Below are 12,925 nucleotides of genomic sequence, written 5' to 3' on the forward strand. Positions count from 1 at the left end.
TGAGGCAGCAGTAGCTCCCATGAAGTGAACACTGTCCCGGCAATTGTTTGACACCCTCAAATAGTTTGTGTGACAGCTAGTAAAGAAACAGCTGATCCTCTGTCGCCTGTTTAAATCACCGTGACATCACCCTGTGTGCATGCGCATGCCGTTTCTTGTGAGGCACACTCACAGTGAAATAAACCTGCTGCTGCTAAACACCGGTACAAAGTCACAGTGAGAGGAAGAGGGTGCTTAATAGGTGCACGCAGATCCTTGAAATAGCTAGTAAAGTGATAATGTTTATTGATTTTTTTCATGCAATTGCTGCTCTGACTTCCTGTTTATCTCACTACATCATGATTGACAATCATCTCTCAGCTGTTGGTTGCATATAAAAACAATCAGAAACTTAATGCAAGTAACGTACCAGCCTGTTGTATGCACTGCAGTGGTAAACTAAGGTAAAAGCAAATGTGTCAGTGTCAGATGTTTTTGTTTTGTTTGTATTATTGATGATACTTGATAGACGATGAGAAAAAGGATACTATTATTATTATCACAATTATTATCATTATTAGACAAGGAGAAAAATAATACCATACAGAAGATACGCAGCATCTTGTATTTGAGCCTAATGAAGTCAGATTTTAAAAATAATCATAAAAGTATAAAGAGGGTCCAGGTCTATCCAAAAGCTTCTGTTAGCTTAAATATTTCTGGAACTGTAGAGGCATTCATTAGGATGTGACACACTGTTAACATGCACAGATGTTTGATATGAAATGCTGTTAAAATGTTTGAATCATAACCAGACAAATCAAACTCAGGGCAGCAGTGATATTCAGTGCAAGGGAATTAATTGACATTTCAAAATGTCCCTGCAATCTTTGCATTTTATGACTTTCAGCATCTCGTCTACCCTTGTCTGGAGCTTACTGTAGTGTATAATTACAATTATTTTATTTTAAATAAAATGAAATAACGGCATGGGTCAAAAGACACTTAAAACATGTCCAGTAATTACATCAGGACTGGTAAAGAGACTTTGACCAGAATTACAAGCTTTTTGGCCTCTGCTGTGAATCCCTAAGATTATATTTTATATTTTATTTACAAACATGTCATCTGTAGACATACTCTCATTTTCCCTGTAGCACAGCTGATTCAACAGGATCAGCAACACACTCCATGTATTGAGAGAGGTCTGATGAACACATCACACAGAAACGAGGATGAAGAGGAACATTATGAACATTTTTAAACTTCTATGATCGTAACAAGATAACAGAGACAAAAGTTTGGTAACCTTGAACTTGCTCACGTAAATTTTTTGTTGATATACTAGAATGAAGTGTCAGACATAACGCTGAATGCTGGCCGAATGCCAATAGGACGTTGCTTAGCAACTGAAAAAATACCTTTCTTGGTTGAGGGCTGAAATAATTTTAGAAAAATTAACAAAGCTCAAGTCTTCGATAAGAGTTAAGCACAGCACAGCTGCATGGCACTCACTTAATGTGGATAGAGGCGGATAGTGTATGATGTGTTTTTGGGCACTTGTATTGTAATGACCACTTTAAATTGATGTTTTTACACACACTGATACAAATGGAGCACAAAAATCTATAATTGCCTCATATTCACAAGAAAAGAGAGCTCATCATAGTGCAAATGTTTGCCATGTGTATCTAGAGGTTTTGTTCAGCTCTCTCTTTCAAAACAAAGAGTTGTTGTCCAAGGTTGTCCCTCCCAATCTCTTTAATCTAAAAGAGCAGCAAACACACAATATTACTGAAATGAAGGTCACACCTTTTCCTAAAACTCTGAGAAACGACAGCTAAACAACAACAGCTGAGCTTTGTGTTTACGGTTTATAGTCAAAGCTTTTTCTTCCAAAGACAGGGCTATGCTGAACTTCAGCACAGTAAAACTTTCAACTAAACATCCAGATACAAAAAAAAATTGGAGCAAGTCTGTTTTTCAGAGTTCTGCCATTTTTTAAGCTTGCATAACCAACAAAAGACACATTATACTTATAATGTTATCAATGTTGCATCAAAATCCTGAAAAACTCTTGAAGACTGTCCTCATTTATTTGGAATCATTGCTGGATGTGAATGCTATGTGTTTTTGTGTCTTGTGATCGTTCTTGTAATGCATACAGAATCTGTGAAAGTGAATTTCCCAGAGGGGAATAAACTAACTAATTAACTAACTCACTAAGTTTTCACGTGAATGCAAACAGTTCAGTTTTTACTCTTACTTTTTGATGTTTTATCTGCCAGCCCCCAGTGTTTGTTTTTTTACATGGAGCCCAAGTGAGCTAACCAGGGCTGCCAACTTGTGAGAAACCCTTGGAGTGAGACTTCATCAATTGCGTGACTCTCACGCCGATTGCGTGAGAGTTGGCAGCTCTGACTTCACCCTCGTAAGCTAGCTGACATGCGCAACTCCTCCCCATGGGGGATCTGATTTGACAAGAACAGGCTGTCTTCCTGTAATTCAGCCAATCAGAGGTAGCTAGGGCGGGTGCTTGGCTGAATTTCTAGAAATGCGTGAGGAATGGTAGGTGTGGCATGAGTGCGTGTGGAAAGCGTCATTTGCGTGAGAGTTGGTGGCTCTGAGCTAACATGAGAATGAAGGAAGATATAACCACCGTGGGTCAGTGGGAGTGGGGTGTGAGAGCTATCTCCTGCACTTGGTGCAAGTAATAATTGTCATAAATAGAGGGACAATTGCAATCTCTGTGCACATCATCAGACCGCTGCTTTACTTTCTGTTCATATGTCCCTCTCTAGGGCTGTAGTCAACCAAAGAAAAACTTGGTCAACTAAAATCACACCAGATCATCAATTAATTGATTGGTTGTAGGATGGACCCCCCCCCCCCCCCAAAAAAAACCTTCATGTTAATTCTACATCAAACTTATCACTGACAATGTAGTCCGTGCATTTAGGTGGTAATTAAATTCAAAATGAACCCAAAATGAACTTAAAAATCTTACGATTTTTGCAGTATAACCACCTTATGTTGTAATAATTAATAATCCTTTTTAACAAAATGTTGCCATACCGCTGACTTTTTTTGACATGATGTCAATTAACGGGAAACTGCTTAAACGTGCTTCACGGGCTTTGCTCTCCTCTAAGGTGGGAGGCTCCCAGTGACGTTGTTTTGACTTTCTAGGTATTTAACCTGTAATTAATCACCCTTAAAGACATGAGTAAATTATATTTGAATAGTTATATTCATTTTTTTTTTTTTGTAAATTATATTTTGTAACACTAGATAACTGAAAAATAAAAACACATGACATCTCCCTTCTCACCCCTGCAAAAAATGGATTCTTCCAATTAAAGTAACACATGCAATTGTTTGACCAATTGGAGTTTGGTTGAACATGAGGTCATCGACCAATTTAATCGACCAATCGACTTGAGGCTGTTAGCCCTACCCCTCTCCTCTATTTTACTTATGCTGAGGTTCAATTAAACAACATTTGGTACTGTTATAAAGGCAAATATTCTCATTCATTCTTATAGCATCTTGTAGCAAACCATCACTTTATTTCCATGTCATTCTATTCACATCACAGAGACCCAAACCCAGATCCTTAAGGACAGATCAGAATTATTTCAGAACCTCCTGAAATTCTTTGGACATTTTCGTAGAAGTGCACATGTGAAAACATCTTTAGTTGGTAAATTTTAACGTGCTTTATTTTAATTACAGCCATAAAGTCATGCAATCTACCAAAAGGCAGAGCTGGATTGTTTAGGGGTTCAGGGTCCTACCCCATTTCCTAAACCAAATTTTAAAAGTTCAAACAAGTTAAGCAAGCTGTGTCAAGCAGCCATTCACAGAAATGGGAGTTGCACTATTTCTTTTGGTCTTTTGAAATTAGAAAAGGTTTCAATGCAGCCCTGACTCATATTCAGCTGACAAAACAAAGGGCTAAGCTAAGATTTTTCTGACTACAGATTTCTTAAAAAGCTGCACTCAATTACTCCCTCTCAGAATCATTTTATCAAATTATGTAGTATGTCTATAAGGATGTTTTTAGTTTCTCTTGCCTTCTGACCTACCACACACCTTCTGTCCCGCAATCACCACGCGGTCGCCTAGCCGGATTCCCATGGTGGCTAGCTGAATCCTGGCCTTGTCGGAGAGGGCAGGGATGGTCTGGGCCTGCAGTGTGAGGGGCAGAGGGGAGCTGGGTCTGGGTAAAGCCTGTCTCAGCAAAGTCCGAAGCTCTTTAGCCACAGCGGCTGCATCAGCCATCTCCAAGGGCATGTCGAGAGGGTCTGGCACCACGTCTGCAGGGCACTGACCTTTTTCATTCTGGAGGAGGAGATGTGGAAAAAAGAGTGTGCTCAGTACAAAGTTGATTGTTTTCATCAAAAAGATGTGGTGATCTGCTTAACTGCATCTGCAAGAGGTTATGAGTTTCTCATGACTCATGTTGTCTTTCTTTCATTCATTTCTTATTATAAAGGTCAGCAGTCTTGAGCTTTTATCATAGTTTTCAAGTCATCTGAACACTCAAAGCACTTTATATACAGATCAAACTTACCCACGCTGATGGTGGAGGCTGCTTAGAGCCATCAGTATGAATTAATCCCACTCATAAGCATTCACACACCACTGAGGCAGTAGTGGCAGCAATTTGAGATTAAGTGTCTTACCCAAGGACACGGCACCATGGGACTACAGTGTCTGAGGATCGAACCTCTGACTGTCTGAAAAAGAGTCAGCCATCTCTACCACTGAACCATAGCTGCCCAAATGTAAACATTAAGAGGATTATCTTACCTAAAATTAGTAAAATAGGTGGAGGAGTTTGAACACACCAACCTTCATTTGCTCCCATTGTAATGTCATTTGCGTGTGAATGTGGATGCATATAAATGGAGTAAGCTAGTACTGATGACTGCTCAACAAAGCAGCTTTGATTGTGTGTGCTGTGGAGTGAATGTGGTGTGAAAGGGTAAGGCTGGCTACAACCAAGATTATTTTTAAATCTTAAACAGACATGAGGATGGTTAAAAATGAGTTTTCATCTTGAGAATCCATCTGTACACACTGAGCCAGACCGTAATGATTTCACAGTCAAGATTCTCCCAACAAATTGGTGACACTACCTATTCTGCTTGTACTCATTGGTTCTTGATGGCAGTCAGACCTAGAATTGTGAATGTTGATGTTTATCATTCAAGGTATGGAGGGCTCTGAGGCTGTAGGGAGCCTTGAAATGACTGTTCTGACAAGGAACACTGCACTATCTGCACAAAGTTTGAAAACTGTTTTGGCAATCTCAGTAGACAGCTTTCTGAGAGTATGCAGGTGAGAGACAAGAGACAGTCAGCTCACAATCTTCATTGTATGACTATGTACCACAGTGGGGCACAGGTAGATCTAACCCTGTTGTTTTAATTTTCACAGCCAATATTTTTCTGCTATTTCATTGTTTTACCAAGTTATTAACAAGCATCTCCACCCCTCCACACAAGGCTTAACCTGTCAGAATAGCAAAATCACAAGCAAAAATTTAAATAGCGGAGTCTTATTTTGATTGTTTTGTTTTACCTAGGGAGACGGTAATGTCCACAAGGTCTGGACCTCAGTCATCAACAAAAAATGTTTAAGACATTATAATGAATTGATTCCCATGCATCTATTTACATGCATGCTACTGGAAGTGATTTCAGTCTGCAGCTCTCCTTTTCTGGTTCAGGGTGCAGCAGGCAGGTGTGACACTAACATCATTGTCTGTGTCCATTTACAAGTTACTTCTGACCCCTTTATGATTAAAAATCGAGATTATATTTATAACAAACTATGGTGCTTCTTCATTGAATGACCATGTCTCGTGGAAATAATCCCATTTATAATCGAAGCTCGAATTTGAAATCTTCTCTATAATGTGCTCAGTATTTTCTGAATATATCTATATTACGAGGAAACCAGAGAAGAAAAGCAGCGATTGCAGAGAGTTCTGAACTGGAATAAGGACACATCATTTGACACTGATAGATGCAGTTGTACTTTTGTTGTCTCCTTTAGATTATGTGTTCTGCTTAGGGGTGTGTGTGTGTGTGTTTATGTTTGCCGTGCTCCCGTTCCTGGAAATATTCTAGAGTTTTAATTTTGGGAGGTTTATATTATATATTGGATGATGCTGGTGTATAGTGCTGTTATTTAGATGTGGGCTGGCATACCAAAAAGCTTGGTAATTAACATAACCCATCCCTTCTGCTTTTGTTTACATCTGACAAGTCAACAAAAGATGAGCCATTTCAATAACACGTCCGTTCATGTATCACTCCATTTATGCTTTACATTGATTTTGTATTCTACAGAGCAATTATCACTTTAAGATGTTTTTTGGAGCATTTCATGTTTATGCTCTGAGGATATAAAATGCAAAATTCAGACAATGAGTCATTCTTAAAACTGTCACACACTAAGCCCCATAAATGTGCTGAGCTGCAGCCATAGCAGCCACTGAAAAGCAGCCAGGCACCAACTCAAAATCTTTGATCAATGTTTTGTTTTAATCCCATGAAAAAAAAATTACATTTGTCATATTCCTATTTAAAAAATTATAATAAACTAAGTAGCCCTGTTGAGATTAATCGAGTTAATCGTGGTTAATCAAGATACCCAATCAATGCATTTTTAAAATCGCGATTAATCGCATGCTTCATTGTCTCTATCAGTACACTTTGGTTCAGGCATGTCAGCCTATCCCTGTAGTCTCATTGATGCAGCTCAGTGGCAAAGTCAAAGTCATTTGAACCTCTTTAATGTTTTCTTATTTCAGTTTCAGTGTCATTCATGTTGAAACCTTCGACCTACCGGTAAAAATAGGCCTGTATGGAAACAGGAAGTCAATTACCCCTAGTTTAAGACAGTAGAAAAACCAAAAATGACAGAAACTGTTAAAATGCAAAATAGTTCAATTTTAAAAATGTGATAAGAAAATGCTTTTAATTGCGATTAATAGAGGTGTAATAATTCATCCATGTATATCAATACATCGATTGGTTGATTAATGACCCAATCAGATCGATGGAACGTCAAAATATTGATCTAAATTAATGCTTCAAGCTACTTTTTTTATTTTGAAATTATCCCCGCAAGCCTGTTGGCGTAGATGACTTTTAGAGCTTTTGCAATTGCCTAAAATGGATACTCATTTGAGACACTTGGTACTTCTGCATTGGCTCCAATTTACACCACAATGGTTAGTGCATGTTCAGCACCAAATATTGGTTGAACATCTGTGATTGGCCCACTTTTAATCAGACTGGATCAAAATGGACAGGGATTGGTACAAGGCCCAAACTGCTTAAGGATTTAAGCATATTGAAGGGTCATTTTTTCCCATGCTCGTTCTTTGACACTGCATTGGAGGAATTCCTAGCATACTGAAAGATGTTTCAATTTCACTAAGTTGCCAGTCAAAAGGGAACATTAAAAAATAACATGCAAAGATTCCTATCGATGTAAAAATTTCAAAGCAAATTTTTCATTCACACTGTGGTGAAGAATTTCCCATGTTCCAATTGGTACTATGTAGCTGTATAGGTCAATGACTGTGCTGAACAACACTGTTTTGTTCTGTAGCATTGACTTATGAGTGTTATAAAACTTGATACATTTTAATCTATTTCTAAAAAGGTATTTAGCCCAAACTGTGATTTGTCCTCTGCAAATCAGTAAAATGTTTATGAATAGGAGAGTTCATCCTATTCAATTTAAAGTCACGAAGCGGTTTTAAAAGTAAAAGTTAACTTTTTTTGAGATGATGGCTGAACTTATTGAAGGTTAAACTAAAAGATTTTATCAAAGAAAAACAAAATCCAAGTTGTCTATAACACTTAGCATGAAGTTCATGATACCACAAACAAACCTGAGTGAAAAGCTCAGTTTCCAAACAGAAATGCAGCACAAACCATTGCAGACTTATAAAAGAGACTCAGTTCACCCCGACAGTGTAAAAAGTGAGAAATCTAAGACAGAAACTTGCTCCTAGAGCAAAGTATGCTTGGTTACTTGGGCTATTAAGCCAAAAGATGTATATAAATAGCTTAAAAGGCCAGTAACAAGTTTTATTTTTCAATCCTTGGAGAAATTTCCACTACTTAAAGTCAGAGTTAGTTGTTATTGATCTCTGCTGGGCCAGAATAGAGAAACCTTAAATAAAATACCTTCCAACTTACTCATAAAAAAAAACTGACTTTCTTGGCTCTGGTATTTTGTATTCAACTCTTCTGCCAGAAAATACTATTTTTCAAATAGAAGTGACACAATTTAGGAAGGGGAGGATCCCAGTATTTCATCATTTAAAGGTAACATATGAAAAATACACTTTTTCAGGCTTTTTTAACATAAATATGTGCCCCTGGCCTGTTAGGTTTCCCTGTGATGGCACATTTTGCAGTACACTTTCACATAAAATAAAAAGAGAAACCCCACTTTTGTGACTTTAATACCCATGTCAGTGGCCTACTGCTCCCACAAAACTTTTGGTTCTTGTAAAGAGAATTACAAGTGGAACATTAAATATCAGCATCAGAAATGCATCATAAAAGATGCATCAAGTGTATAGAGCCAGTTGAAGCAGTAAATCTTGACTGTAATTCAAAATAGACAGAAAATATTTGTTATGGAAGAGGAACAAATATTAATGTCTTTAATCTAGGGGGAAAAACAATCTGCTTTTCATCAGCAAGCATTAAAATGCTCTTGAAGCTGTTCATTCATATATTTTAACAATTTGCAGCCTTTGCACTCATGCTGAGGACTGGTTTCATTTGATAATGTATGTAGTGCTTTGGTGACCTCCAGTGGGAAAATAAGAGCATACAAAGAACAGGCAACATTTCTGAGAATTACATTAAAAAGAAATGTGCAAAGAATAATGTCACATTCAGAAATGGGATTTATATCGTGGGTAAAACATGTTTAAGAAAACCTATCAGTTAACAGACTCTTATGTGTTGATTTCATTTTATCTGCTAGTCATTTTTCACTTCATAAGTTATTCAGGGCTGTTCACGAAGACCTTGACAAGAACAACTTGAAATGCTTCAACTGAGAGGCACAATACAGCAAAAAGACGAAGAGGTTGAGCTCTTTCTATGTGGGCTTGGATCACTCATCCATCAAGCACATGCAGCTGGTTTAAAATGCAGCTGCTTGCCTCCTAAAAGGCACAAAAGAGGGACAATATTCCGCCTGAGTTGCTTCCCCTCCAGTGGCCTCCTGCTTGCTACAGGATTGGAATCAAGATTTTGTTGTTAGCTTTTAAAATTCTTCATGGTTTGGCACCTTATTTAAGTGAACTGCTTCATGTCCATGCTGCAGTCTGAGCACTGGGGTCTGCATCTGGATGTACCCAAAACAAGGCTGAAAAACAGGGGGGACTGAGCCTCTGTGGTTGCTGCTCCAAACCTGCAGAACAGCTTACCACACTACCAACCGCACTCCTGAACATTTTAATTCATTGTTGAAAACACATCTCCTCCCTTCTGCCTTGCTTTCAAGATGAGGTTGTTTTATACCAACAGATTTTACTCATACTTTTCTATTACTCTGTGAGGCTCTATTTATATATTTTACTATCACCAACATTAAGCAGATCTTTCAGAACATACTTTTTAACACAGTGAATTCATACTGTGAAGGAGTGCCTATTTTGGAGTGTCCTGCCTCATTAACCCGGGAAATGTTGAATGGGGAATGTTTAAAAAAAGATCATCTAAAGTGGGAGACTTAAAACTGAAAAGATGCTCCCCTAGGTCTTTCCTGCACAAAAGGGTCTCTTGTCACAAGTCTCATTAGTTTCAACATTAAAATGAGACTTCCTCCAGTGCCCCAACATTCACAGAAGCTATGGAGGAGGTATAAGCTGAACTACTGCTAGTGTATGTTAGCTCAGCTTGTTTCCTGATGAATCAGGAATGCCTAATGCGTAAAGTCTTGGTCAAAAAGGATGGTGATGTCAAGCTCAGCTCAGACCAAAGTTTGCAATGCAACAGATTGAAAATGTTGCTGGTGTCGGTTGCAGCTGTGTGAAACAAGCTGTGTGATGATGTTGCAATTTGTCAAGTCACAGACAGCCGTTGCAGGTCTTTGCAAGCAAATAAATGTCAAATGGGAAACAGAAATCACCTTTTGAAAAGCTGTACAGGCCAACAAATGCTCGTCAAAGTAGAATATTCATATTTAAACTGTTAACTTTGAAAAAATGATTACATCTGTCTTTAAAGAAGTTCTCAGCCCGTAAACACTCCTGCATCCTCCATCAGCTGCGAACATAAGCAGGATGTGCGTCGCTTTGTGAGTGAATATGCAAGATATTCAAGACTGTAAGGCAGTGATCATCAACTAGTGGGCAACATCAGGCCCCATACATCTTCCCATCCAGCCCCTAGAACATTACACTGCGCTACAAATTATTATGCAAATTGAATTTTAGTGTCATAAACATTCAATTTTTTGTCTTTCAACTAAACTCATGGATGGTTTTGTGTCGCAGGGCTCTTTGGATCACTGAAATCAATCTCAGACACCTGTGAAAATTAGTTTGCCAGGTGAGTCCAATAAAAGGAAAATTATTTAAGAAGGATGTTCCACATTGGTTTCAAGCAATATGTGAAAGAAAAGGGATCTCTACTGCTGAAAAGCGTCAAATAGTGTAATGCCTTGGACAAGGTATGAAAACATTGATATTTCTTGAAAACTTAAGCGTGATCATCGTACTGTGAAGAAATTTGTGGCTGACTCAGGGCACAGACAGGTTCGCGCAGATGATGGCTGCTAAAATGCCATTGCAAAGCAGCAAACAGGTATTTGAAGCTGCTGGAGGCTTGCAGTGGTGCATAAACCTAATATTTGGCCAACCCTAACCAATACTCACAAGCAGAACAGCTACAGTAGGCCCAGAAATACATTCCATGCAAGCACCAGTAACACAGATTTTGTCAGATTGTGTGTTTATGTAAGAGAACAATGTTACTTACTCTAAAAGCAGGATTAGCCCCCAGCTCCAGGAGACATTTGACAGCCGAGATGCACAGGTTGGATGCAGCAATGTGCAGGGAGGTGCCAAAGTCAAAGTCAGAGCAGGTGGCATCTACCTCTACAAAAAAAGCATTTGAGGAGAGATTTTCATTTTATTTTTGTACTTTTTGTTTTGTTTTGTTTTTATAATTCATGCATTCCTTAAATTTAAGTATTGCTTAAATTAAAGGGATAGTTTGGTGTTTTTGAAGTGGGGTTTTAAGAGGTGATAGCAAAAGCTAGTGTAACAGCCACAAAAGTTTACAGACATGGCACTGAGGAAAATGAGTGCTGGACTGAAAATAGTCTCAGCACATTACTTTTCTACCAGCAAGCAATTTTGTTTGGAGGTTGTTTTTTTTACCTTGTTCTTTCCTCAAATTTAGATAATGATGTCATATAAACAGGCCAAACTCTTGAGATGAACAGCCTTACTTCCGTGCCAGTAGTCTGCACAGTCTCTCCTGAAAGGGGCCACACTGACTGGCATCTGTTGTGGCTCATATAATTAATATTCACATGTACTTCATAGCAGTCTGCCACAGAATGGATTTTTGCAACACCATCTCACCGGTTTATCAACGTGTGTTGTAGTGCTCACATGAGGCATAACCGCTGCCACTGATGGTGAAGCAGAGTACTATATGATAAACAACAGCTCAGTCTAAATCTAGCCATCAGCACATTTTGCATTAAAAGCAGCTGGGCAACTTAACAAACTTCACCCACTTGGGCCGCTGTAATGACGCACAGTAAACAGGGAATACACGTCCTTTCCTCCAAAGTTTGATGTTTATGATGAGAGCAACATACAGCTAGTGTCTTCACTTTGCATAGCGTCTGTATTAGATCAACTGTCTTGGGCCCAGTGCTGCAGTGATCCATCTCATAAAGGCTTTACTTTTGTAAAACCATGACATAATAAATATAGTAAAGGACAAATAAAGGGAAAATACTGTGATATGCTATAAAGGCCATATCGCCCAGGCTTAGTACCTCAAATAAAACCCCACTTCCAATTCCCAAACTATCCCTTTCAGATAAACGCAATCACAGTTGCTTTTTAAGAATGATTCTGAAATAAGTAACTATTTACACAAAGGTGACATATTTCACATGCTAGGACATTTACCATGATTGGACATGTAACAGAATCATATCAATTAGACCTTCTCTCACCTCCAGGCTGTGAAGCCTGTAACACTACGCGGATAAGCTGGGGCACGTCAAAGTACGCAGCATAGTGCAGGGCCCTCATGTTTGTCCAGCGGGAGCGAAGGTTAGGATCAGCACCCAGGGAGAGGATCTGACGAGCAAAGGAGGCCGCTGTCTCCGCATCACCTGAGGAGCAGAGGAGAAATGGGTTTCGAGGGGTTGTAACAACAAAGACTTTGTCGTCTCAAGAGATTTTTCAACAAGTAGCACTGATGAAATGAAGACCTTACTGAGTCAGAAAAGATTATATTCAGTGGTCAAAGCTGCAAGATAAACAAACACAAGCAAGCCAAAGATGGTGTGTATACACTTCACTGTTTATACTAACCAATGCCTGGAGCCCCAGCCTTGCAGCAGTAGTGCAGGAGACTCATATCCGTCAGACCATCTCGATCATTCACTCCACAGCCTCTCTTTAGGATCTGTGCAAAGACAAGAGTTGCAGTGTGTCTTTAAGGGCTTCTGTTTTCACTGTGTAGATAGATTACATAATGGGCCGTAAAGTGAAATTCGGGGGCACTGATCTGATGAATGACAAGTAAGCCAGCCTCTCGTAACTCTACTCATCTTTAAATTTGAACGAAAATTGTTTTGCAAGCTCGCTTTGAAATAAGGCATTCATTTCTCAAGGGCAGCGTCATAAAGTAAGTGAGAGAAA

At 38.8% G+C, this 12,925-nt stretch overlaps 1 protein-coding gene across 7 annotated transcripts in view; it reads right to left on the reverse strand.

The window, feature by feature from the left end:
- LOC121526194 (CAP-Gly domain-containing linker protein 4-like) overlaps positions 1-12,925 on the reverse strand; it is a 74,253-nt gene that overhangs the window by 39,132 nt on the left and 22,196 nt on the right. For all 7 annotated transcript variants that reach the window (XM_041812639.1, XM_041812638.1, XM_041812635.1 and 4 more), the window contains 4 exons: positions 12,596-12,689; positions 12,232-12,393; positions 11,013-11,131; positions 4,075-4,323 (listed from right to left, as the gene is read on the reverse strand). In XM_041812639.1, coding sequence (XP_041668573.1) covers positions 4,075-4,323; positions 11,013-11,131; positions 12,232-12,393; positions 12,596-12,689 — 624 coding nt within the window. The remainder of the gene's footprint in view (positions 1-4,074; positions 4,324-11,012; positions 11,132-12,231; positions 12,394-12,595; positions 12,690-12,925) is intronic.

Source organism: Cheilinus undulatus, linkage group 18 (genome assembly GCF_018320785.1).
Source record: "Cheilinus undulatus linkage group 18, ASM1832078v1, whole genome shotgun sequence".
Taxonomy (NCBI): Eukaryota; Metazoa; Chordata; class Actinopteri; order Labriformes; family Labridae; genus Cheilinus; species Cheilinus undulatus.